General features: G+C 49.5%; 1 protein-coding gene across 1 annotated transcript in view; it reads left to right on the top strand.

Moving 5' to 3' along the window:
• Positions 1-27,598, top strand: part of CCNJL (cyclin J like) — a gene marked incomplete at its 5' end in the record, with an annotated part of 55,738 nt that overhangs the window by 12,022 nt on the left and 16,118 nt on the right. Inside the window, 1 exon segment of the mRNA XM_080805065.1 lies at positions 15,526-15,739. Coding sequence (XP_080661191.1) covers positions 15,526-15,739 — 214 coding nt within the window.

Below are 27,598 nucleotides of genomic sequence, written 5' to 3' on the forward strand. Positions count from 1 at the left end.
TGGTACAAAAATTGTGAACATTTTAACACGTTCGCCTTAACCCTTCTCTCCTTCCATCTTTATTCATTTTTTCTTCTAGAACCGAGTTGCTTGGGGAGCCTGGGTGGCTCCGTGGGTTAAGCCTCTGCCTTCGGCTCAAGTCATGATTCCAGGGTCCTGGGATCGAGCCCCGCATCGGGCTCCCTGCTCAACAGAGAGCCTGCTTCTCTCTCTCTCTCTCTCACTACCTGCCTCTCTGCCTACTTGTGATCTCCCTCTCTGTCAAATAAATAAATAAAATCTTAAAAAAAAAAAAAAAGAACTGAGTCGCAGGCATCATACTCCATTATCCTGTAACACTTCAGGGTTCATTTTGCATGGGATTGGCCATGAAGTGGTTTCTGGGGGGCATTTTTGTCAGGCCACTAGGGAAATCTTCCTAGGTGTCAGGAGCCTCCCTGGAGGCCTATTTGGGGAGGAAGGGATTTTAGCACTCTGGTGAGAAGGGAGAAAGCCTAGGGGCCACAGGTAACCTTTCTAGACCATGAGTCTGGGGAAGACAGAATTCTGGCTGGTTTCCTTGGGCCATCTCCGTGACCTCATTGGCAGACAGCCTCTTTATTCAGCATTTACTGAGCCCCAAATACAATCTGTAGACATGTGGGGGGCTCTGCCAGGGTAGTGTAGACTCAGCCATGTCCTGGGGACCCCCAACAGTAGTGTAACGATAGTCCACATTACCATGCATTTATGGGTGCTTGCTTGACAAATATTCCCTTCCACAACCCAAGTCCTCAGCAGCCCCCTCTAGTATGTACTATAATTATCCCTGTTTCACAGCTGAGACATCCTTAAGTGTAGATAGTTAAATAACTTACCTAAGGCCATACAGCTAAGAAGATGGCAGAGCCGGGATTGGAAGGCACGCAGCCTGGCTCCAGAGCTCACCTGTTAACCGCTGTACAGATGGTGACACCTCGTTGCCTAAAGATGTGTGAAAAGCTTCAAAGAGAGGTGCGGTTTGGGCTGGGTTCGAACAATAAGCAGAAGCTTGCTAGGCAGAGAGAGGTGTGGAGGAAGTTCATCTCCCAGAGCCCAGGGCAATGTGTGATGGCCACTCGGTGACCTGCGAAGGGTAGTCTAGTGAGTAGGGGAGGGGAGAGGCCAGAAGCTTTGGCTCTGGGGAGGTGGGGCTCCCAGATGTGCATATGTATCCTGTGAGTGCTCGGAGTGCTAGGAGGAGGGGAGTGCTAGATCACTGGGAAATGGCCTTGGCCTTGGAGACCTGTATCTTTATCATTGGTGATGATCCAAAGAAATGGCATCTGAGCTAGGGCAGGAAGCGGGGAGACTTGAGAGTTTTAGGAAATAGAGTCAAAGGACCAGTTAACAAAAGGAGGGAAGGGCTTCAAGTTTCTTACTAGTTGGAACAAAGTATTTTTCCATTGCTGAGCCCAATTGGCTTTTTTCACAGTGAACATGGTTCTTGGAAAGCTCCTCCTATGGGGGTGCCTGGGTGGCTCAGTGGATTAAAGCCTCTGCCTCGGGTCATGATCCCAGGGTCCTGGGATGGAGCCCCACATCTAGCTCTCTGCTTGGCAAGGAGCCTGCTTCCTCCTCTCTCTCTCTCTCTGCCTGCCTCTCTGCCTACTTGTGATCTCTGCCTGTCAAATAAATAAATAAAATCTTTAAAAAAAAAGAAAAGAAAAGAAAAGAAAGCGCCTCCTAGCATGTGCTAATTTCGGTTTCCTCTTTAAAGACTTCATTTAGTTAAGGGAGTTGATGTGTTTTGGGTGCCTATGATAGGCCAGATGCTGTTAAATGCTTGGTGCACATTCTCTCATTATTATCTCATTGATTATTAATGTTGCTTTAAAAAAAGACCATTTGGGACGCCTGGGTGGCTCAGGAGAATAAGCGTCTGCCTTCAGCTCAGGTCATGATCCCGGGGTCCTGGGGTCAAACCCCACGCCAGGCTCCCTGCTCAGCAGAAAGCCTGCTTCTCCCTCTGCCTACCTTGCGTTCATTCTTGGATTCAACATACATTGTTTAAAAGCTGACCACATGCCAAGCGGTGCCATCTCCTGGGAATAGAAGTGGTGAACACAGCCATGTTCTCTACCTTCACGGAGTTTGTAGTCAAGCATCAGGCTCACTCGAAGCGCATGTAGAGCCCAGGTGGGCGTCCAGCTGTGTCCCCGGGAAGTCTGAGACGGTAAGTCTAGAAATGGGGAATGCACTAGAACACTAGGGCTGCCTCAGGCTGGGTGGCGGAAAGCAGTAGAATTTTATTCTCACAGTTCTGGAGGCTAGAAGTTCAAAATCAAGGTGTCTGCAGGGTTGTGCTCCTACCAGAGGTTCTCGGGGAGGATCCTTCCTTGCCTCTTGGTGCTCCTTGGCTTGTAGTTGCATTTGTCCATTCTTGGTCTCCGTCTTCACCTGGTCTTCCTCCTGCATCCTCTCTGCCTAGTCTTTCCTCTGTATGTCTGTGTGTCTCTGTTTTTTGTTCTCATGAGGACACCAGTCATTGGTTACGAGCCCACCCTAATCCAGTACATCCTTGTTGTAACTTGGTCACATCTGTAAAGACCCTATTTCCCAAAAAACGTTACATTCTGAGGTTGTGGGTAGATAGGGATTTGGGGGAGACATTATCCAACTCAGTACAGGGGGAAGCCTTCATTTTTCTGTGAATTCTTAGAAGATTCCAGTGCCTGTCATCAGCTGACCACAGTGGCAAAAATCCTGGACGGTAGGTCAGCAGGGGAATGGAGTCCCACCTGGAGAGACTCAGGGGTTGTGGTCGTGCTTACCCTACTGACCTGTTTTGGGCTGCATGGTTGGGTCAGGGTGCCGGAAGGTCCATCAGAAGGAATCTGGAAATTGAGGAAGGGACCTGGAAGTGTCATGTGAAGAGCTATTGAGGCCACCACTTAGGAATGGGGACCCAGGAGGGAAGATAGAGAGATCCAGGGTTGGACCTGTTACAGAGAACCACCCATGCACCTAGATACAGGAGGGTGTGGGAGAATGAGGGGCATCCCCAGTTGAGAAGGTGTGAGGGATGTGGTCATATCAGGAAGCTGCTGAAGTGAAGAACTTGGGGGATGTTTTATAAAAGGCCATGAGTGTTGTCTGTGGAGGCGTTGGGAGGTCTTCATGGGGGAACGGGGTGGGAGAGGGACTGCGGAGAGGCAGGCGCACATGTGTTTGGCCACAGCTGGATACCCAGCCACTATCGCGGGGCCTGTCACCGAATGTGCTCTGGAGGGCAGAGGCTCTGGCTTCTGGGAATAAGGTGTGTCTGGAGCTGGCTGTCTCCTGAGTTCAGGGGGCCCATGATCCATGTGGTGGCTTGTGGTGACCTTTCTGTCCGCTGGAGGTATGCTACAGGCTAGGGGTCAACAGGAGGGAACGTCACTGGCATTGTGGGCTCCATGTGCCGCACGCTACCCTCTCGAGAGTGTTGAAATGGTTTTCTCGCAGAGATGTTGGTTCTTTACCGAAAATACCTCCTAGGGCTTTATGAAGCAATTGGGGCGGATAGGGGAAGGAAGGTGAGCCTCGGGTCTCGCAGGGCCTCCTGGGTCAGTGGTGTGCTCTCCTGAGGCCTCTGAAGAACCACCTACCCCCCTCTGCTTCTTTTTCCCTTTCAATTTGCAAGTCTCCACTTCCTGTTGGTCACCTTGGTTACACATGGTGTTTCTTCATGTCTTGCTACTCTTTGTTCTCAGGCAGACACGATCCCTCAAGCTGTTTCCCAACCAGCTGGCCCCGTGCCTGGAGGCCCAGCCTCCCTAGGGAGGCAGCAGTTGGCAGCACTGAGACGAGCATGGCGGGAAGCACAGAGGAGACCAGCGTGGTTTTCCCTCAGTGGCTGGTGTGGGAGGGCAGCTCAGCCCCACGCTGCATCTTGGGCCATTTATGAAGTGGTGGTCACACCCAACACAGCATCACAGGCCATCACAAGGACCAGTTCCTCTGATGTCCTTGTCCAAGCTTTGCCACTAACCTGCAGTGTGGCCTCAGTTTTCTGGGTACCCGACCGATCCTGGTGGCGGTACCGCTGACTGGGCCCACCTCAGCAGGGTGAGCGCCAGGAGGGAGAGCCCAGGAGTAACAGTTGTCTGTAGGGCGAGAGCACAATGAGCAAGAGAAGTGGGGGCATGCGTGTGTAAAGAACCAGTTCTGTATACATGCTCACACTTACCTCTCAGTGCTGCATTTGCCGGTGAATCTAATTTTCTTTGTATTCATATATGTGTTTTCTAAAATTTCTGTAGTAATGAAATATTTTGTAATTGGTTGAAGATAACATTACTTTGGAAGGAAAACACAAACCTAAACTATCCCGTGTTACAAGCATGGAGTCAAAAGGCCAGATTCGGAGCCATCACTTATGACCTTAAGCAAGTTCCATAGCCTCTCTGAGCTGTCCTTGTCTGGAATACCAGGATGCTGAGAATCCTGGCCTTGTGGGCTTGTTGGAGGATGAGAGGATGGAATGCATGGGACACAGTATCTGGCAAATGAGATACATATGTATTTGAGATGATGTGTGCAATACATGTATATAAAATGGAAGCTTGTATAGAGCTGTTCATCACAATGGGTGATTCCAGATACTCGTGAAGACCAGAGAGGAGGTATAAAAGCCTGGGGATACTGAATTCTAGGGGAAAGAGAAAGCTCTGTCCTTGCCTGGGGGTGGCATGTGCCTCAGTCTACCCAATAGGAGACGATTTCCAAGGAAGAATCAGTTGTTGCTTTCCAAGGAGGACTGAGAGTTGAGTTTGTATAGAATATATAGAAAAGATATGTGTACATAATATACGAGGTGGGACAGTTGGCGGGTTGGGGGCGGCATTTAATTTGGACCCGAGTGCCTAGACATGGGGCAGGGCACTCAGCTCTTGGCTGCCTGGTAGCATCTGTAGCCTCTTGTGCTGGTCCTAGGCTCCTAATACCACGGCTTTGTGGAAATTCTTACCAGGGCAATTCTTCGGGGAGAAGCAGTGGTTTTTGATCTCAGCGAGCTTTTCAGTAAATCTCTTGGCTTACCATCATCAACTGATTGGGAATTGGGCCAGGAATTTCCTCTGGAGTCTCACCTTGCAGATGCATTGGGGTTTAGTTTCCCCAGCACACCCATGCCCAGCTGCTAGCGTCCTGAAGCACCGTCTCACAGAACTCTGGGAGTTCTGGAGTTCTGGGAGTTCCCAAGCTCTCTGGAATGTTGTTACTCTCCCTGCACCCCAAAAGGAATGGTGGTAAGGAAGATCTGTAGGTAACCAGATTTAATTGAGAGTGTCCTAAAACTGTGTTCAAGTTTTTTCCCAAACAAGTGTTTCAGGGCTTCTAGTGAGGTAATAAGATCCCTTTTAGGAAGGAACAAAGTAGTATGCAGTATAAAGAGTGGCCCACAGATCTCTGTTCTTCAGGGAGTGAACCCTGGGTCTGGGATGTGATGAACACACATTAGGAAACATTGCCTTGGAAATGACTGAGTGCAGAGTGTATAATTTACCATTCTTGAAGTTCCCAGTCCCTTGTAAAGCACTACCTGCTTCCTCTGTGTTCACCCTCTGCTGCTGTTGGGTATACTGAGGCACACACCACCCCAAGGCAAGGACAGAGCTTGCTTTCTCCTAGAATTCAGCATCCCCAGGTTCTTAAACCACCTCTCTGGTCTTCCTGAGTATTTGAAATTGCACATTATGATTGTTTCTTTCAAGCTAAGATCAGGAACAAATAATTTTTACTTACCTTTTCATTTCAAAAATGTGCCTTTGCCCAAATTTAAATGTTTTGTTAATTATTAAGTGTCTTTTTTATGTCAAGTATTGGGGTCACAGAGCTGAACAAGATGGAACCATCCCTTTCCTCATGGTAATTACAGTCGAGGAGTAACGAAAGACACTAAAAGTGGATGGATGGATGGATGGATGGATGGGGAAAAGTTCTAGATGCTTGGGGAATATCTGACAGGGGCATGACTAGGATGTAGTTTTCAGAGGTGACTTTTGAGCTGAGATCCAAAGGAAGAGTAGGTTAAGAATGAGAAGTAAAACCATAAGGCATTTTGAAACAACTCAGTGCAAGACACCAAGGGTTAAAATGAAGACTTCCCTTCCTCCCTTAATAGGAGAAACCAGGGGTGACTGGCTGAACGTTTATAGCGCATGTGACCTTCAAACTTCTCTGAGGTTAGCCTCAAAATGCCGCCAGAGCCTGTGTGTGAAGAACACAGGCTGACTTTTCTCCCCCATCCGTCCTGCAGCAATGACAGGCCAGGGTCCCTGCCCGGCTGTCCTGGCTATGGGCTCGGGGCCTGTTTACACATCAGCCTGGCCTCACCCGTTCTCCCAGGCACATTTGAGCTTAGCCCAGGTGTAGAATGTTTGCCACCTCTGCCAAGGTCAGTGCCTCTGGGGGGAGGGAAGAGCAATGGCAGCGAGATCTATGCCTGGAATCTTCGGAAGCCTGTCCAGGCAGCCCTGCTCCCTCTGTGTGCATCCCAGTTTGGGCTTTGTAGGCCTTGTGATTCACTTGTCCGTGGCCTTTCTCGGGGCACTGTCCCTCTCAGATAATCCTCCTTCTGCTTTGCAACCTGCAGACAGAGCTCTTCATCAGCAAGCAGAGTGCTTATTAAAGGACTCAGCCTTTTCTGGACATGTACCAGCTTCCTTTCCCCCAGAATGGTGCCCCTAGTCACAGAGGTGTCCTGTGTCACAGCAGTCCCCGCCTCTCCCTCATTGGTTACTCCAGTGAAGGATGCAGGACTGTATAAGGGAAACTGTGGCAAGGCAGGGATGGCCACAGGCAGAAAAAGCATTCCCCCAGCTGGTGTTGGCTGAGGTCACTCCTGTGTTCATCACGAAACACTCTGTGTCCATTCATTCATTCAAACATTCATTCACTGATTCAGCAGACACTCATTAGCCCTTGCTGTGTGCCAAGTATCAGGGGCACAGCCAAGACATGGAGGGAAAAGTGACTCCCTCTCTCTCCCAGAGGTCACGTTCTGCAGGATGGAGGGAAGAGGACAGTTAATAAGCAAGCAAACCCCTTGCTTGACAGCCACTGCGCAGTGTGGGGAAGACAGGCTGCTGTGGCATGGGAGGGAGGTCGGGGAAGACCTGTCTGGTAAGTGACCAGCTCAGACACCGCAAGGAGGAGAAATGGCCCAAACGTCCAGAAGGGGGTTCTGGTGAAGTCAAGACACAACCTTACAGTGATAAAACGCTCGGCAGCCGCTGAAAACATGGTTTCCGGGGCTGTCTTGAAGGGAGATTGGGATACCCTTGTAGATTATGATCCCCTTTTGTGGACGTTTGCACGGAGAAAACATCTGAAGAATCCGTGTAAAACTTAACAGGACTTCTCTGTGCATGAGGGATCAGAAGTGATATTGGTTACTTTTTTCTACTTTTGGAAATTTGTCAGCGAATATATAATTTATAACTAGTAAAGAGGAAAGAAAACGAAAGATCATGCTTCCGGGTTAGACTTGGGTGGGATCTTGCATCTTGCGTGGACGAAGTGGGCTAGTTAGCACTGTGCTGGCGTGGGGCATCGTCTTATGAAAGGGCTGATTTTCTCAGAGTTATGATGTGGGATTGCCAGGGAATCCTCAGGGATACATTTTGAGTGGGGCCTTAGTACAGTGGGTATCTAGTCCCTGCCTCTTTTTCTTTTCAAATTGGAAACACAGTCATTGAAATTCAAACTGGTTACACATTCAGTAGTTTTTTTTTTTTTTAATTTCAGTCGTTTTTTTGGAAGTTATTTTTAAATTTGTTTTTAAAGTTTGGTGGACATACAGCGTTCTGTTAGTTCCAGCTTGTACAACACAGTCATTGGATAGTTCTATGCATTAAGCTATGCTCACCGTCATAAGTATAGTTACCGTCTATCACCATATAACATTATTACAGTGTATTGACTATATTCCCCATGCTATACTTTTCATCCTCGAAATCATCTTTTTTATTGACATTACATTATAGTAATTTCAAGTGTACGACATAAGGACCGGATATTTGTATATATTGGGGAATAATCACTACAATAAGTATAGTGTTCATCACTTCACATAGTTACATTTTTATCTTGTAATGAGAACTTTTGAGATTGACTCTCTCAGCAACTTTCAGACGTAGGAGTTAGTATTACTAACTCTAGTCACCATACTGCACATTACATCCCCAGGATTTATTTACTTTGTACTTGTAAGTTTGTATCTTTTGACCATCTTCACCCATTTTGCCCATCTCATACCCCCTTGCCTGTGGCAACCACCAAACTATTCTCTGAGTTTGTTTGTCTGTTTTACTTCAAGTGTTTTTTAAGAATCCAGTGTTGAGAGCATGAAACTAAAAATCACACAAGATCTGAGCCCTCCAAGATACTGCTGTGAACATTTTGTTGTCTAAGTTTTTTTGTGTCCTTTGTTACTGTTATTTTTTTTTTCATTAGTACTCTTTTGAAAAACCAAAATAAACTGCTTTGGTAACAGAAGTGGTTTTTTTTAAAGATGGATTCCACCTCCCGCACCTGAGCTCTTCACAGTCCCCTGTCCCTGTGTCCCGTCCTGCTCCTCTCTGGGTATAGGGAGGAATTTGTGCTCTCCTGTCGGGCTCAGGTGATGAAGCGCCAGTGGCTTGGGAGGGGGAGTTTCTGGAAGCCTCTGCCTGTCCTGGTGCCCTCCTTCATCGGTGCGCCCCCCCCCCCCCACTTCCTGCTGGCCACAGATATGTTGCCCCTGCGCTGCGAGAGGAAGGTCATTCTGCCTGGCCGGGTTCCTGCCCCTTTCCGCCCACACTGGCTGCTGAGCGCCTGCCAAGTGCCTGCCTAATCCGGGAGGGCTTTACAGGCCGCCCCTCGCAGGCTGCTCTTTTGTTTCTGGAATCCAGGCCCCTCTGTAGGAGGGGCTGGCTTCGTGCACCCTGGCTGCTGGCGGCCAGGGCCTTAAGCTGCCTTAGGTCAAAAGTGCTTGGGGAGGAATGCGGATCTTTAAAGCAAAGCCCTTGCAATGAAGGCCTTTCCCCCCCTAATTGGGTTAGGGAGGGAATCAGCTGCGCCCTCCAACTAAACCAGGGAGGCACGCTGGCGTCCCACACTGTGTTTGTTTGCCAAGGCATCACCCCTCTCTGCAGCAGAAGCCCAGGCTCAGAGCCCCTGATTGCATTTGGCTCGGAGTTTTCTGGAAGACCTGGGGTGGGGGGTTGGTTTCCTTTCCCGCGGAGGCCCTTCGGCCCCCCCGGTCCCCCTGTAAACCCTCAGGTAGGAAGCTTCATTCCACTTGCAGGAGCAGGTTCCTCTGAGAGTCCAAAGAGCTTTTCACAGAGGCAGATAAGCTCAGTTTATCTGAAGTTTGATTGCCCAGCTCGAGGAAAGGGCCACTAAAGCTTGCTGATTGCCCTTAAGTGCCATGTCCTTTACAGTTGTGGCAGTGTGACCCCCATTTTTTCTGATGATGGTACTGGGGCTCAGAACTCACCAGGTTAATCAGTAGTGGGGTTGGGAGGCCCCAAGCTGCCCCACTTCACAGTCTGTGCCGGGATGCTCCCCATTGTGTGGGGACAGGAGTGGACTGGGTGCAGGGAGGTACGTAACTGATTCATTCTTGTTCTTGTTTTTTTAAGACTATTTTTTGGAGCGGTGTGAGGTTCGCAGCGGTACTGAGCAGAGAGTACAGAGGGATTCCGTACCGCACGGCCCCCCACAGGCACAGCCTCCCCCACTTCCACATGCCCCACGAGGCAGTACCTAGTACCTTTGTTCCAGTCGCTGGGCCTCAGTGACCCAGTGTCGTCACTTAACGTTTTCAGTCTGCTTCAGGGTTCTGTCTTGGCGGTGCACGTCGTGTGGGTTTGAACAAATGTATGATGACATGTGTCTGCCATCATAATAGGATACAGAGTCATTTCGTTGCCCTGAAAATCCTCTGTGCTTGGCCTCTTCTGTCTGTCACCACCCCCCCCACCCAGCCCCCAGCAGCCACTGCTCTTTTTACCCTCTCCGTAGTTTTGTCTTTTCCAGAATGTCATATAGTTGGAATCCTATTAATATGTAGCCTTTTCAGATCGTCTTCTTTCCCATAGTAACGTGCATTTAAGTTTCCTCCTGCCTTTTCCTAACTGTTCTTTTTACTCGTGCCCGTAGTTCTGGACCAGCTGCCTCGGTGCCAGGCACACACTGGACTCTGAGACCGTGGTATGGGCCAGACGGACCTGGCCCCCATCCTGGGGAGCAAGAACCTTAGCAGGAGGACACGTAAATAAGTAAAATTTGGCCATGAAGAATAGCATGCTCTGAGAACCAGGGGGACCTGATTTGGAATGGTCAGAGGCCAGAGAAAACGTCTCTTAGGAAAGGACATTTATTTATTTATTTATTTAAGATTTTGTTGCATGTCAGGAAGAAAGCACACAAGCCGGTAGAGGGGTGGCAGGCAGAGGGAGAGGGAGGAGCAGGTCCCCGTTGAGCAGAGAGCCCCAGCGGGATTGGATCCCAGGACCCACGATCATGACCTGAACCGAAGGCAGGTGCTTAACCGAGTGAGCCACCCAGGTGCCCCAGGAAAGGACATTTAAACGAGGACGTGAGGAAGGAGCAGAAATGGGTTGAAGAGCTTCCCAGGGCAGCTGTTGTAGGTTTCAGAATCCTGCCCACTTTTGGTGCCAGCCATCTGCTAACTCCTTGATGTGTATTGTTGCCTGTTCCAAAGGTCCATAAGTCCATAACTTTCTCTTTCTTTTTTCTTTTTTTTTCTTTTATGTACAAATGGCTTCCTTTGAGAATCTGCTCAAGCCACTGGACCCTTCCCCAGAAAGTATACAGAGGGAAGACCTACAGTGTGTTGCTCTGAGCTCTCCACTCCCAATTCATCCAAGAGAAAAGTCCAGAAGCTGTTAAGTTTGGCTGAGTTGAGCGGGGAGGGAAGTCAGGACTTTGCATGTCTTCCTTGTTGTGTGTTGGGACTTTGACCTGCCGTGATGAGGGCTGTGCAGCCTGGGCCGAAGGTCAGTTGTCTGATGTTCTGTAACCAAGGATCTGTGAGTGTGGTTGCTTCTTGTCAGGAGCCTCCGAGCTCTTGGCCGAGAGGAAATACCCACAGAGCCTGCAAGCTTGTAGGGGCTGCTGGAGGGTGGAGAGGGAGACTGCTGTTGGAGTTGTGGTCCCCCATTGGCTGCTGCTCCCAGCTGCGTGGCTGTGGTCCTGGAAGGGCCCGGGTCCTCACACATAGTCATCCTGCTGGTCTTGATGCCCTGCTCAGAGCCCTCCCATGGCTCTCTGGTGCCCTCAGGACAGGCTAGATATTTTAGCAGGGCACACAAGATGGACTGTGCCCACCATCCCCGCCTGCTCTGTCCAGGCACACCCCACCTGTTTCTCTGTTCCAAGTGCTTCGGTGGATTCCCTGGGCAGAACACCGGTGTAGCTTTGCAAGTGCTGTTTTTCCTGCGTCTTCAGCAGGTCAGTCCCTAGACATCCTTCCAAATCTTGGCTGGATACATCTCTCCTCCTTGAAGTCACCACTGACTGCTCCTTTGTACCGAGAGGCTCGGGGCATTTGCTGCTCACCATAATTCAGTCCCTCGTTCCTCCCTAGCTCTCCCCCTCCCTGCCTTCATTCCTTCCACAGCTGGGTATTGGGCACCTGACAGTGTTCCCCAGTCACCTCAGAGTGGTGACAGAACAGTGAGGAGCCAAAGCAGACCCAAACCCTGCCCTCAGGGGGGTTTGAAATCCCAGGTTGGCCTCATAAATTCATCAGTGAAGATGAATAATACACAAGTCAAGTCTTTCCTTTAAAGAAGTTAAACTGATGATAAAAGGGCATCTCCATTATTTAAACAAACAGAAAGATGGGGGAGCCTGGCTGGTTGGGGTGGTGGGGCTTTCAACTCTTGATGTCCGGGTTGTGAGTTCAAGTCCCACATTGGGCATGGAGATTACTTAAAATGAAGGGTTGAGAAAAAAGATATGTTGAAAGTCTTGTGGTCTCAGATCTGTTGCAGATTAAGTAAAGCCTGGGGTCTCCAGACTTTTTCAAACTCGGTTTCTTTATGTGTAAACATAAGGGAGAGGCAGTAATTATTCACCTGGGAGCACCTTCCATGAGCAGAGCTCCAGGGTTACCGGGCTCTGTGGGGGAACGCGCCAGAGGAGAAGAGATCCCAGCGCGCAGGCTCAGGTCAGGCTTCCCTTCACTGGGAAGACCTCGCTCCCTCAAAGGTGTGCGAGGCAGTCACTGCCCCTGGCTTTCCTTTGTAGTGTTGGTCACAGTTTGAACTTGTGTAATTGCCTTATCATTTGATTTCTAGCTCTTGCTTACTGGGCCATAAACCTCGTGAGAATGGGTGATGTGTCCATCTTATTCTTTTTACAACAGCTGTATTGAGATATAATTCATATGCCATAAAATTCACCCTTTTCAAGTATACGATTCAGTTGCCTTTTGTGCATGCAGAGTTGTGCAGCCATCAACACTATCTAATTTCAGACTATTTTCATGATCCCAAAGAGAAACCCCATATCCACTAGCAGTCACCCCCCATTAACCTCTGCCCACCCCCTAGCTCCCAGCAACCAGTGATGGACTTCATGTTTATATGGATTTGCCTGTACTGGGTATTTCATATAAATAGGACCACAATATGTGGTCTTTTATGACTGGCTTTTCTCTACATAGCATGTTTTTAAGAGTCATGTTCATGTTCTTTCTTGTGGCCAAATAATATTGCATGTGGCCAAATAATATTGCACGGTGTGGATATACTGTGTTTTGTGTACCCATTCATCAGCTGGTGCACATTCGGGTTGTTTCCATTTGGAGGCTACTGCCACTGCTGGCTGGCTGGGTCCCACAGCACCCCCCCCCTCCAAGTGGGTCCTCAGCTTCTCACAGGATAGGTATCAGACGTGAGCCAAGAGGAAGTGAGAGCAGTTTGGTGGAGACCTAGAGCAGATAAAGAGTGTCTGGGAGACTCAGAAAGGAAAGAAGAGTGAGTCTCGTCTTTGCTTGTGGTCTGGGCTTTTATTGAGGATGGTGGTCTGGTGCAGTGTCTTCTCAGGCATCCAGGAACAAAGAGAAGTGTTTAGGTGTCCGCCAGAAGGCACTTATGCCCTGGAGACAGGGGTCTCGGTGACTCATCGGTCTTGGAAAACCATTCATGATGACCTAGCCTCATCACTCTTTAGATGTTATCTGTTGTGCTGAAAGACTCAAGAAATCATTAACTCCTTGACCTTTACAAGGAGGACAGCCATTATCTGTACCGTAAGGTGTTGGGTGGGGGGTAGGTCCTAGTAAGAGTAGAGGCAACAAAAAAGTAAGTCTTTCTTAGGGTCCTTCTAGTTTTCCTAGCTCCTGTTGGCTAATGCTGCTAGAAGCATTCCTATGCAAGTTTTTGTGTGGCCGTTTGTTTTTAGTTTGTTCACATCCTCACCAACACGTGTTTATTTTCTGATTTTTGTTTTTACAGTAGTCATTGTGATGGATGTGAGGTGGTATCTCAAGGTGATTTTGTTTTTGTTTTTTAAAGATTTTATTTATTTATTTGACAGAGATCACAAGTAGGCAGAGAGGCAGGCAGGGAGAGAGGGGGATGCAGGCTCCCGGCTGAGCAGAGAGCCCGATGGGGGGCTCAATCCCAGGACCCTGAGACCGTGACCTGAGCCGAAGGCAGAGGCTTTAACCCACTGAGCCACCCAAGTGCCCCTCAGGGTGATTTTGATTTGCATTTCCCTAGTGACTAAGTGTTGCACATCCTCTCATGGGCTTATTGACCATTTCTGTGTCGTCTTTGCAGAAATATCTATTCTGCCCTTAGCCCATTTTTAAATTGGGTTCTCTTTTTATTGTTGAGTTGTAAAAGTTCTTTATATATTCTGGATACAGGCTCTTACTGATACATGATTTCCAAACATTTTCTCCTATTCAGTGGGTTGTCTTTTCACTTTCTTGATGTTATCTTCTGAAGCATGAGAGTTTTAAATTTTGAAGTCCAATTTAGATTATTTTTTTCTTTTGTTGCTTCTGCTTTTGGTGTCCCTATCAAAGAAACTATTGTCGAAGTCCTAAAGATTTGCTTCTGTTTTCTTCTAAGAGTCTTCCAGTTTTAATCTTATGTTTAGGTACATGTCTGTCTTATTCTAGATTATATCCCCAGTGCCTGGAATAATGTCTGATATGTAGAAGGTACTTGATACTGAGTCAGATGAAGGAATTAATATATCTTGGATAAGGGTGCCTGGGTAGCTCAGTCAGCTAAGCATCTGCCTTTAGCTCAGGTCATGATCCCTGAGTCATGGGATCGAGTCTGGCTCTCTTCTCAGTGGGGAGCCTGCTTCTCCCTCTGCCTCTCTCTCTCTCAGAAATAAAATCTTTAAAAAAAAAAAAAAGTTAAAAAAAAAATCTCTTGAATGAATAAATGAACGAACAGATACCTCTTGTCCCAGAACTGTTGCTCCCTACATGGAGCCCCAAGGCTGGGCAAGCTGCATTACACAGGTGAGGGGCTCCGGTTTGTTTTAATCTCACCCCCAGGGAACCGGCTGTGCGTGAGCTCCTACGGTTCCTTTCCTGCCAGCTCTTCCTTGCCCGTTTTCCCTCCCATTTTGTTTCTCTTTAGTTTCTCGACTTGACAAGATACAGCTACAGCATTTCCTCAATAAATCGTGTCTGGCCTACTTTGGTTAAATTGCAAATAGGGTAGGTATATAAGGAAATTTTTCCTGTCCTAAAAATCTTGGTTGGTTTGATATTTCTCTTGTTGGCTTTTCTGGTGTTAGAGAAATACGTTCGGGTAACACGGCAGTGTCCACATTACAAAGTAAAAGTTGCCTCCTGAGGGGGAAGTATGTTTGGAATTTACTTGTGGGAAAAAAGCGTGTGTACACGCGGAGAGCAAAAAGGTAAAATGAAAACTAAGGAATCTGGCCGAAGGGTATTTTAGGAGTTCTTTGTACTATTATTTTAACAGCTTTTTGTACATTAAATATTTTTTTAAAAGTTATCTCTCACAGTCCCACCCACAGAGGGAATTAAGCCCCGGGGACCCTAAGAGGGTCCTGCGTTCTGGGTGTTTCCGTTCATTTTTCATCTGCTCCTCGGCTGTGGAGGAGGTGACAAAGGTGAAGGCCGGTGACTGACCTGGCACAACTTGGTGAAGTAGTACAGCCAGAATCTGGGTGCTGGTCCCCGAGCCCCAGGCCTGTACATACTCATCCTTTCCCCAGGGAATGACTGTCTTCGGGGCCTATTATCTCCGTCACCTGCCTCTGTCATCATTTCCTTGGCACATCATGAACCTGTGCTCACTGAGGGCAGATGGGAGGCGGTTCAGGGGTTTCTAGAATGGGGGGGGTGTGTGTAGCTGCCATCCTGGGACTTGAAGGAGAACGGATGGGTTATGGAGGGAATTGCTGCCCCCTAACCAGCCAGCAGGCAGGCCCTCATGTCTCGCTTTCCCCGGGCATCCAAGGCGCTCAGGAGGCAGCCCTGACCACCCCATCCCCATCCTGCCTGTCCTGCAGGAGCTGAAGCTGCCCGCCTTCCGAGCCCACTCCCCACTCTTGAAGAGCCGCCGGTTCTTTGTCGACATCTTGACCCTACTGAGCAGCCACTGCCAGCTGTGCCCCGCGGCCCGGCACCTGGCCGTCTACCTGCTGGACCACTTCCTCGATCGCTATCACATCACCACCTCCAAGCAGCTGTATGCCGTGGCGGTCTCCTGCCTCCTGCTCGCAAGTATGTGCACTCGCGGCTTTCCACCGTCCCCTTCCTTGGAGCCCAGGTGCTCCCGAGTCATTTCACGTTTCTGAGGTCTTTGCATGTCTTCTGTGTCTGTCCCTTGCTGAGTGCAATCTGTAGTCATAATAATCAACATTTTCTTCAGCATCAGTAATGTCCTGGACTAAGCCATGAGGATTTTCGTAGCAGATCTTAAGGAATCCGCATAGTGACCTTGGAAAACAGATACTTGTAGTTCCCCGCCCCCCACCTCCGCTCCATACTACCGAGGCACAGAGAGATTAAGAAGCTTGCCTTGAGTCATCTAGCTTAGTAGATAGCAGCCAAGATTTGAGCCCAGAACGGCACGGTGCCAGACCTGTTCTCTGAAGTCTGTGTCCCCTGCTTCCTGGCATAGGGGCTCTGAATAGGCTGGAAAGGAAACCCAAGCAACCGCTCTTCTTAGAAATGTGACTGCTTGACAGGGGCCCAGCGGGATCCACTGTGTGGTCACCAGGCCTGGGCACTGGCTGCCTAGGATTTGCATCTTCAAGCAAGGCCTCACAAAACATGCAGTGTGGTTTTGACCTCTGTCTGTCTGCCTTGGCGGAGATGACCACGTGGCTATGCTGCTTGGGTCATGCACTTAAAACACGGTTTTGTCCCGCCATCCTGCCCTGGTTTACCAGCAGCCTGAGGAGACGGATCAGCTGTCCAGGTCCTGTCTGTCTGACCTCGTGCATCTCCGGCCAAGCCCCCTGCTGTCATAGAACTTTGCACACAGCACACTCTGTCTCTTCTGCCTGGAGAGCTTCCCCACCACCACAAACCCGGCCCGCCTGTGTGGTCCTTGTTAAATGTCACTGGGCCCTGCATCCCTGAGAAACCTCCCCACACTGCTCTCGTGAAATAGCTCTGATACACGTTTCCTTGCATCAAGTACATTTCATTAACACCCACCTCCCCTGAGAAACAGCTTCAGGGAAGGTAGGGAGCTGAGTACATCACGAGACCTCCAAAAAAAAAAGTGTTGGTGGAGGAAAGGAGTGAATGGAGCTAGGGGTTCCTTTTGTGCTGGGTCCTGCGCTTCTCCAAGGTGGCCATCTGTGGTCGTGACTCTTCCTTGATGTCTAGTGTTTTCTCCATAGAAATCAGTCAGATTTGACATTCCCCTCCATGATATGTAATCGTCCTGTTTTGTTATATCAGCCACTCCCCAGTCCTTGAGTCCCACGGATGCTGCAAGAAAATGGTACCCGTTTTCTCCTGTGGCTTTGTCTGCTCTTGGCCCACTGCCATGAACCCCTCTGGGCATGATCACCCAGTTCTGGAAGCATGGCTTTCGAGTTTTAAACACTCGTTTCCCACCATGGCACCATCCACTTGCCGTTACTTGTCACCAGTCCCTTTCGTGGCTTGCAGTTTACAGCCGTCCCTGTTTGTGATTTGCTTTCCCTTGGGCCAGCTGGATTGGCTGTGTTCTGCAGAGGGGGCAGCCTTGCGGGGTGGGAATCCCGCCTGCCTGTTCCTTCCAAGTCCCGGATCAACATGCCGCTCTCTTCCGTCCTGGGCTTACAAGGCATCCCCGCCAGCCTCAGCCTAGGGCAGAACGGGCATCGCGTTTCAGATGGCCCGGGAGGAGTCTGTGCCGTGGCCTTTGGCCTGCTGCTGTCTGTGATCTGTGGGCTGCATCGAGGCCCCATGGGGGCAGGGGACTTAGATTTCCACGGGGCCGTGCAGGCTGTCCCCCGGCGTCTGTCTGGGGAGCTGGGACGTGAGGCACACACTGGAGACTCCTTTGTGCTGCTGCCGCCATGGTGGAGGGAAGGGGGCCTTTCAGACGGAGAGGCAGACGCCAGCCAGCACCCCCCCCCCCCATGTCTGAGGGCAGCAGCCAGCCTGGGGCAGCAAGAACGGATTTTGTAGGACACCTGCCATATGCTCAGAGGCCTCCGGAAAGAAAAGTTTCCATGACAGCCTGAAATCCTATTCATTGCTCCCTCCCCGCTGCCCAGGCTGCTGTCAGCCACAAGGGGGGGTCACCTTGCCTCAGGAAGCTTTGAGTTCTGCTAATTCAGTACCAAATTATTCTCGAGAAGAAGAGCTACGGTTCCTGTCCCTGCCTTTCAGTTCTTCGGGTTTTAGAGCCGCTTCCAGATAAAGGCCTTGGCACAGGTGGAACCTCCTCACCTACATACAGTCCCTCTGCCCTCATAGATCGGGTCGGTCAAGGGGTCCATGTCTACAGGCCAATGGAAGGAGGTGGAAAAAGCAAGAGCTTATAGGTTGTTTCATGGCGGACAAGTGGCAGAGCTGCCCCTCGGTCTTCCTGTGCCTGAGTTAACTGCATTTCCTGTACAGGAGAGCGCCCCACTCTAATTATAGTCTGGCTATAAGTGTAAATCGGGTAGAGACGCTCTCTCCACTCTCTCCATCTTCTACAGCTTCCCACCCCCTCTGTCTTTTTGTTGCTGTTGCTGTAGTTGCTTAATTAAAAGGATTATTTGACAGCCTGGAGACCCCACAACTTCCAGGTGAGTTGGCTTTGACAGGACGCCTTCACTGTTGTCCCAGGGGCGACGAGCTTTGTTGTTTACCGGTCACTTTCTGTGTGCCCAGCCCTGGGCCAAGCACTGAACGATCTCCCAACCAGCTTACGTGGTTGTGCCATCATCTGCTCATTCTAGAGACTCAGAGAGGCTGAGTAACTTGCTGAGGGTCACGCAGCTCAGAGTTTTGTTTATTCTTAATTGCGGTAACATTCATAACACAGCGTGAAATTTACCATCTTAACCAGCGTAAAGCATACCGCTTCGAGCTGTTTAATACATTCACACTGTTGTGCAACTGTCCGTCCCCTCTCTTTAGTTCAAGAACATTTTCATCACCCCGAAAGGCACCCTTGGATCCACCAAGTGGCGGCTTCCCACTCCTTCCCACTCCCAGCCCCTGGCAACCACTCGTTCTGTTTTCTGTCTCTCTGGATTCCTCTTCTGGATACTTCCTCTGAAAGAGTCGCAGTCTGTGAGCTTTTATGTCTGGTTTCTTTCCCTTTTTTTCACTTTTCAGGGTTCATCCAAGTTGTAGCACATATCAGTGTTCATTCCTTGTTGCGGCCGAATAACATTCTGTTGTAGGACATACCACGCTTATCCTTTCATCTCTTGATGGACATTTGCGTTGTTTCTGCCTTTTGGCTGCTATGACCAGTGCTGCTGTGGACATTCACTACCAGCTTTTTTTTTTTTTTTTTTTAGATTTTATTTATTTATTTGACAGACAGAGATCACAAGTGGGCAGAGAGGCAGGCAGAGAGAGAGAGGAGGAAGCAGGCTCCCCACAGAGCAGAGAGCCCGATGCGGGGCTCGATCCCAGGACCCTGGGATCATGACCTGAGCCGAAGGCAGAGGCTTTAACCCACCGAGCCACCCAGGCACCCCTCACTACCAGCTTTGTTTGAACACCTGTTTTCAGTTCTTTTAGGTGTAAACTCAAGAGTGGAATTGCTGATTAGAATTGGCTCTTCAATGTTGAACTTTTTAAGGAAACTAAAGAGTTTTGCTTTTGCCTGGCTCAGAGATGACTGGGTGTTGAGTCCTTGGTCCCGGGCATGGAGCAGCCTGAGGTAGGAGAGAGGATGGGAGGGGCACCTGAGTGGCTCAGTGGCTTAAGTGGCTGATTCTTGATTTCTGCTCAGGTCATGATCTTAGGGTCATGGGATGGAGCCCTGCCACGGGCATGGAGCCCTGCACCAAGCATGGAACCTGCTTAAGATTCTCTCTCCCTCTGCTCCCTTCCCCCTCGCATGTGTGCTCTCTCTCTCCCTGAAAAAATTTAAGAAAGGCGAGAGGGTGGGAAAGAAAATGAGAAGGGCCAGAGGCATGACCAGGGTGACCTTTTTGCTAGGACAGTATGGCCTTAAATATAAGACATTATTATGATGATTTAAAAGAAGTATGAAATACATTTTTATAAAAAATCCAAAGAAGTAGCACTTGTATAAAAAAATTTGTTTCCCCCAAACCTGCTGTCCTGTTGCCACAGTTTGCTGTGTATACTTCCAGACCCAGACTTACTTGTCTTTTTTCATAATTGGGAAAATAAATCTATTTTTATTCACAAGAAGGAAAAATTAATCCTAGATTATGCCCATATGAACTGCCCAGTAAACAAAAGTTATAAGATTCCCCCTTTGTCCCTTCTTTTTCTTTTTTTTTCTCTCTCTCTCTGTAACCCCAGTTCCATCATACTTTCTCTTCTGGACCGTGAGCCCCATCCTGCCCCTTGCTGACTGCTGCTAGGAAAAGCTAAGGGTGACAAATCTGTTTCTTCGGGTAAAGTTCTGACTTCCCGGTTTTTGTAGGTTAACCCGAATCCTCTGCTACCCTTCATCTCAGCTATCCTCCTTCTCCCCAGGAGAGGGAGGCATCAAGCAAGAGAGTGCTCACATGGCCTTTCTGTAAGACACTGGTCCCCCCGTGGGGCAGGGTCCTTTAGCCCAGAGTGAATCCGCCATGCTGTGCTACATGTACCCGGAGAAAGGCTTATTTTCCTACTGTACATTTTTATTTATTTTTATTTTTTTTAATGTTATTATTTATTTGAGAGAGAGAGAGAGCACGTGCACATACGAGTAGAGGGAGAGGGAGAGACAATCTCCAGCAGACTTCACATGCTGAGCTCAGAACTCAAGACGGGGCTGCATCCCATGACCCTGAGATCATGACCCAAGCTGAAACCAAGAGTCGGATGCTTAACCTTCTGAGCCACTCAGGTGTGCCCCTCTCCTGTAGATTTTTAAAACTAGAAATGGTGTACTCACTGGGGCAAAGAGATCCAAAGAATAAAGTAAAAAACCTGTTGCCCATCCCACTTGCCAAAGATAGCTTCTGGTGGTAGTTTCTTCTCTCTTTTTCCAAAACTGAGCTGGTGTATTTTTTAGAAAAGTTCTGTGCATGTATAGGCACATGGTTCTCATGATTCAAAGATTCTGTACTTGCGAATTTTCCTATTCACTAACATTTATTTGTAACCTCAAAAATCTGTATTCACAGAACTTGGGCGGTCACTCACGGACACAGGCAGTCACCCCATACACCCTGTGCACATTCCCAGCTGAGGTCGAACAACGCAAGGCTCTGGCTTCTTGTTTTCAGCTCTCGTACCTACAAACGAGGGTCCTTTTCTCTGTTTAGTGCCACATTTCCTCGTTTTTGTGCTTGTTGGTGGTTTTACTGTTTAAAACTGGCCCTCAAGGGACGCCTAGGTGGCTCAGTCATTTAAGCGTCTGCCTTCGGCTCCGGTCATGACCCCAGCGTCCTGGGATCGAGTCCTGCTTGCGGGATCCCTGCTCAGGGGGGAACCTACTTCTCCCTCTCCCTTTGCTTGCTGCTATACCTGCTTGTGTGCTGGCTGTCAAATAAATGAATAAGTCTTTAAAAACTTAAAAAATAATAACAGCCCTCAAGGAGCTCCTGGCTGACTCAGTCATCTGAGGGTCCGATTTCAGCTCATTTCAGCTCAGGTCCTGATCTCAGGGTTGTGGGATCAAGCCCCGCCTCGGCTCCATGCTCAGCGAGGAGTCTCCTCTCCTCTCTTTGTCTGCCCTCCCCCCAGCACATGTGCTCACGTGCTCTCCCTTCCCCCCTTCCCTGTAAAATAAATAAGTGAATCTTTTTATAAATAAATAAATAAATAGGCCCCCAAGCATCATGCTGTCTAGCATTCCTGAGCACAAGGCTGTGATGTGCCATACAAAGAAAACAATGTGCCGGTTAAGGTTTGTGCGGGTGAGAGTTCTCATGCTGCTGGCTGTGGGTTCGGTGATACTGAATCAGCAGTATATTGACCAGAAATACAGAGGTTCTGCATTGATCGATTGATGAAAACGTGATAGAGGCTCAGAGGAGCCTAAGGCTGTACGTGCCCTAGGAACGTGGTTCTGTGTTTGCTGGTACAGTGTCCCCAGGGCCTTGATAGACCACAGCTTCTGTGAATAACCAGAATGAGCCGTGTCCTTACGGAAGGGGGTTAGTACCAAAAACGCGTTCTTTGTAGTCCATCAGGGAGCGTCTTTCCTGTCGGTCTGCAGGGTTTACCTTACTCTTGATCGATTGCAGAGTTCCCCGTGTCATAAACACTGCTGTCTGTGGACATTTCGATTGCCGTCCATTTTTTTCGCTACTATAAATAAACAGTATGACAGCAGCTCTCCTTTTCCCTATAACTCTGCCGGTGTAAGTGTGTCTGTGAGAAAAATGCCCCACGGTGCAGTGTGTGCATTTAAGATTTTGATGGGTAGTCCTAAATTGCTTTGCAAAGGCTTTAACTAACAGACGATGAGATCCCTTTATTCTTAAATTGAGCTTAATTTGTAGGAGCCTTTGGAACTACGCTTCTCCACCTAAATAAACCACCAGAAGAGGAGCAGTGTCCCTCCCCTTTGCTGGCCCCTCACGGGTATCTGCTTGTGGCTTTTCTTCTGTGCTCCCAGCAAGGGGTGCATTCGTGTCCCACCTATCTGCCTGTCCTGTCCACCATGCCCAGATGAGACATGAGCTCCCCAGACCCAGTGGATTTTAAGACTCCTTAAGCCAGAAATCAATAACCTCATCTCTTAGCAAAGGTACAGATAGAAGCCATTGCCTGTCTAGGGCTTATGCTCTGGACCTCAGGAAATTCTAGGAGAGGCCCTTATCTCTCCCAGTCAAACACCTTCACTCCCCTCAGTCACCCCTGCATCCCTTCCCTCCCTCCCCCTGCTTTGATTACTTAGCAACTGCTGCTTCTTAGAAGCAGCTTCTTTGACAGCAGGGCAAGGGGGTGGGATGGGGTCTCTGTTGGAGATCTAGAAACTTGAAAGCAGTCTTAATCCCTCCTGGTAGACAGGAGTAAAGGAAGGCCTGAGGAGGTTAAGCACACAGCTCTCCCCCAAACTGGGAATGCTTGAGATGCCTCTAGGGCAATGATTGTAGCCAGCAGATGCAAAGGGGGCCATTTTCCCAGGTGTCCTTTTTTTTAGGTGTACTTTAGACAAAACTTGAGATTTATTTACAGGATTAAACCTATGGAAGGAAAGAAATATAGCTGCCCCCCTTGCAGGAGGTAATTCGTGTAAGGGTGGTTAGTAGCGGGGGCGCCTAGGTGGCTCAGTTGGTTAAGCGTCTGCCTTCAGCTCAGGTCATAATCTTGGGGTCCTGAGGTCGAGTCCCATGTCAGGCTCCCTGCTCAGCAAAGAGCCTGCTTCTCCCTCTGTCACTCCCTCTGCTTATTAGCTCTCTCGCAAATAAATAAATAAAATCTTTTAAAAAATACAAAATAAATTTAAAAATTGAAAAAAAAAGCCTTTAAAAAGAAAGGTGGCTAGGAGGAGTACTAGCATTTCCTCCCTGCCTTGGCCTTACATTTCAAGAATCGGGATGGCTTTGACATTCCACATGTGCATTTCATGTGACAGCCATCGATTATTTCCTCCAGAAAGCTGCAGCAACATCGATGTGCATCTCCTAATCAGTGGCATTTCGCTGGCAGCCACACAGCATGGGGTGCACTGGAAAAAGTGGCCTGTCTCATGAGGGTCACACCAAGTACATCTGGGCCCAGGGCTCTGATGTTGCAGGGAAGTGAGTGAGGACATGGTGACTTTCCATTTCCTGTTCCCATCTCTGCAGGCTGGCAGGCTTAGTTAGAGCTATTTTCAGGGAAAGGATTTGGGGTGATGTGTCGGTCAGAAAGCTGGCTGGGCCGGAAACTCAGAAATGTAATTTGCTTTATAGCAGGTTTAGTGCTCAGGCCTGTTGGTCCAGGGCCTGGGGTTCTGGGATCCAGGTGGGGTTTTGGGGTATGTGTGTGTGTGTGTGTGTGTGTGTGTGTTTGGGGAGAATAAGGGAGGAATCTTAAGATGCATGGGTTAGTTGAAAATGGGAGTGTTAGGAGCCCTTGACCCCCGACATTGGCAAGTCACTCAAAAAACATTTATTTGACTCTGCTGTATACCAGAAGTTGTATATCTGGGGAGGCGGTGGCAAACGAAATATCTACAGCCCTTGTCACTGAAGATAACTCATCCCACACACATGGTACCTACTATGCGCTGAGCCTGGGAAACCGTGGGGCACAAAGCAGATCAAGTCCCCGTCCTCATGTTGCTTAGGATCTGAAGGCATCTCCCAAAGAAGCAGCCTTCAAGCCAGGGATTACCAGCAGGGCTCTGGGCACCTGCCCAGCCCAAGCCAGTGGCCCTTCTAAGAAGATCTAAGTGTCTTTACTTTCAGGAGAATAGTCTGGCCTACATCTTAGAGGAAAAAGGACCAAGATTGATGTCAGGTGCCGTGTCTGATCTTCCACACCTACCTGCAGCTTGGCTGCTGGGAGCTGAGCGTCTCTCTTTTCATTTACTTTAACCTTGGACCCTCTCTGGATGTGTCTTATCATACCTTGTCGCCTGTAACATCCAGGATTGCATTTACACATTCTCCTGATGATGCCAAAGTGAAGAGGCAGAGCTCTGGAGTTCTTACTCGTTGGGCCCCTCCCCACTGGGAGAGCCGCCGCTGAGTTTTCCAGAGCATTTGCTCCGCTGGTCCCCCCAGCCTGCACTTTGCTGGGCACCCGCCACCTAGTCATTGTGACTCAGAGTCCTACCAGCAGGGCAACGTCCATTTGTTTTAAAACTTTCAGACCCAGCCCGTTATACCCTTGGGTGGGGAGATTAGAGATGAATTTTTTTTTTAAGATTTTATTTATTTGACAGAGATCACAAGTAGGCAGAGAGGCAGGCAGAGAGAGAGAGAGGAAGAGAAGCAGGCTTCCCGCTGAGCGGAGAGCCCGATGTAGGGCTCAATCCAAGCACCCTGGGATCATGACCTGAGCCGAAGGTAGAGGCTTTAACCCACTGAGCCACCCAAGCGCCCCAGAGATTTTTTTTTTTTTAAAGGATTTTATTTATTTATTTGTCAGAGAGAGCAGAAGCAGGGGGCGTGGCAGGCAGGGAGAGAAGCAGGCTTCCTGCTGAGCAGGAAGCCGATACGATATGGGGGTTGATCCCAGGACCCCGGGATCATGACCTGAGTCGAAGGCAGACACTTAACTGACTGAGCCCCCCAGGTGTCCCAAGGTGATTTTTATGTTAGATGTGTTTGCCTGGATTTTCAAGATTGTCTTAAGACAGAGTGTCTGTTGCCTCTCCCTTGCATCCTGAGTCTTTGTTTAATTACAGGCATGTCAGTGTCTAGACAGGAAGAGTGTCTTCTTTGTCACTGACATGTTGGGGTTCCTGGAACTCTTCTAGGAAACTGTGGGCATTTGTAAAGCAGAGTCACACTGAGAGAGTCTTGGACTAAGGCAGAACCATGTTCTGGAACCTTCTTTGGCAGTTATTCTGCTAGTTCTGGCTTCTGTGGTCCCATCAGTGGCATCCTCTGAGAATTTTAAACTTTTTTTTTTTTTCCCCAGTGGGAGAGTGATATTTCTTCTTTGTAGAAAATTAGAAAATAGTGAAAACTATCAAGATTTAAAATAAGGGGCTGGTTAAGTCGGTAGAGCATGCAACTGTTATCTCAGAGTCGTGAGTCTGAGCCCCGTGTTGGGTGTGGAGCCTACTTAATTAAAAAAATAATAATAAAATAAACTACTTGCAAATTCACTACATTATTTTTTTCTGTAATCAAAATTTGGGGGTGGAGGGCAGATCCTGGCCCCAGTGATCAGGGAAGGGCTAAAATGTTGTTTATATGCCAGGCAGGGTTTTGAGTTCTTTGCATGGTTTTACTCATTTGATCCTTAGAACAATCTTATAAAATAGACCGTTGGTGGTTAGGTGACTTGCCCAAGGGTACGGGCATCTCCCCGAGTCCTTGCTCTCAGCCACCACACACAACAGCAGCCTTTGTCCTACAGCTGGATGGCTCCCTTCCGTGGCCGCCCCCGGGAAGACAGGCCAGCAGGTGGCGAGGTTTGCTAGGAGACTCCTGGCTCTCTTTGTGGAGCCTGCGGAGCCAGTGTTGGCTGACCTGGGTGAACTCCTCGGTCTTCAGGACCAGGTCTCGTGGCTGGAAGCCGCTCCCCTTCTAACCTGGAGAGATGTGGCCAACGTGGCCTCTCCTCCTCCTTTCCCCTGCTCCAGCAGAGGTGCCGGGACCCCTGATGTCCACAGCTCTAGCCCTGCAGGCCAGGAGGACTCTCGCTCCCTGCTCTCCCTGCAGCCACAGCCCCATCAGGCCTGGTCCCGAGCGCCCCCTGTGAGCTGGCGGGGAGCATTCTGCAGAGCAGCGACCTCTGTTACTGGAGAGAAGAGAACGCCGTCCCTGTGCAGGAAGCCCTTGCTCAGCCGCGGCCCTAGTCGCCAGTCGTGCCCCTGACAAGGGGCCTCACTCTGCCACTCCTGCTCTTAAGTAGTCAGGGAAATAATTCATGAACCAGAGCGCAAAGGAGCCCGGGATTTGCTAGAGCCACTGTGTGACATCATCGTACCAGTGGCTCCGTTCTGAGACAGGGAAGTCCTCGAAGCCTGACAGGAAGCCGGTGTGTGACCCAGCTGGCCACATGCCACCTCTGACCTGGGAGGCCCTTTTTACGATTTCCTCCTGAAGAGACCAACCACCCACAACCTCCCCTCTTGTCTCGGGTTCCAAAGTAGGACTCAGGAATTGACTCAGCCAGTCAGAAATGTGCTGTCATTCCTTCCTTCATTCGCTCATTCATTCATTCTGCCAGTATTTGAGCCCTGCTCTGTGCAGACTGGAGATGCAGCCGTGGCTAGAGCAGCCTGCTGTAAGGGAGGAGGGAGACAGGTGCTGGGAGGAGGGACGCACTGTAAAGCAGCTTGTGGACGGGGCCTGATCTGTTGTGTGCTCCACTGTCTCTGAGGCTTGGTGCCTGGGACACATATCTGTGTGGAATGAGTCCTCTTCAGGGACAGGGACTGTAGACATTGCTGCTACTCGCACTGTCTCCCTGGGGCTGTCAGCCACTGTAAGGATCTTTCTTTGCATCTGAGGAAGGATGAAACTCACACAGGCCAGGTCCCAGGTGCACCTTCATGCCATGTCTCCTCAGCTGGCCCCAGAGATCAGAGGCTTTTTCTCCAGGACATTTCCTAACCTCCAGCTCTCTGCTGCAGGTCAAGGGCAGCAGAGAGGGAGGGGACGCTCCCTGCTGCCCCCCCTGCTGTGGGCTTCACAACTGCCTCCCTTTAGCTGGAGGGTTTCCGTGCTCCGTCCCTGGCTTTCTCTCTCCCCTGTATCAGACCCTGTCCAGAAACTAACCTGTCATTGTCCCTGTGACTGCAATTGCACAGTCGGCCCCGAGTCGACAGAAGTGCACCGAAAGAGCAAGGTGCAGTGTTGGTGGGCGCCGGGCACCGTTCCAGAACGCTGAGCTCTCACGCCACCTTTGCCACAGTTCCACGTCTATTATGCCCGTCTCGGGGGTCAAGATGTTGAGACTTTTCGAGTGGCTGGGCCTCTGTAGAAGCCGGGGGAGTCATCATCAGAGTCATCATCGTGCCCTCCATGCTGCTCCACCAAGTAAAACAGCACTTGAGAGGGATCTGTCCTCAGAGCAGTTTCCTGGCTTCTCTGTCAGCCACTTTGCTCAAAGTCTGTCTCCCTTGGCTCCTGAGAAAGACGGTGCCTGCCGGACCTATGAAGAGTGTCCCCGAGGGAGACAAGTATGAAGCCCCCTTCTGGCCTTCAGTAACTACAGAAAGCCAAGGAGGTTTTTTAGTGGAAAAGCCAGTTTGGGTGGGTGGGTCAGGGTGTGGTCCCTTATTACAGAAAGTGTCCCCGTAGAGACACGCTCTTCCGCATCAGTCCTGTCATTGGAAGAGGAGAGTAGGTCCTGTGGAGTGTACCGATCTTCCATGGAAAGGCTCTGGGA

This window comes from Martes martes (genome assembly GCF_963455335.1).
Source record: "Martes martes genome assembly, chromosome: 5".
Classification (NCBI taxonomy): domain Eukaryota; kingdom Metazoa; phylum Chordata; class Mammalia; order Carnivora; family Mustelidae; genus Martes; species Martes martes.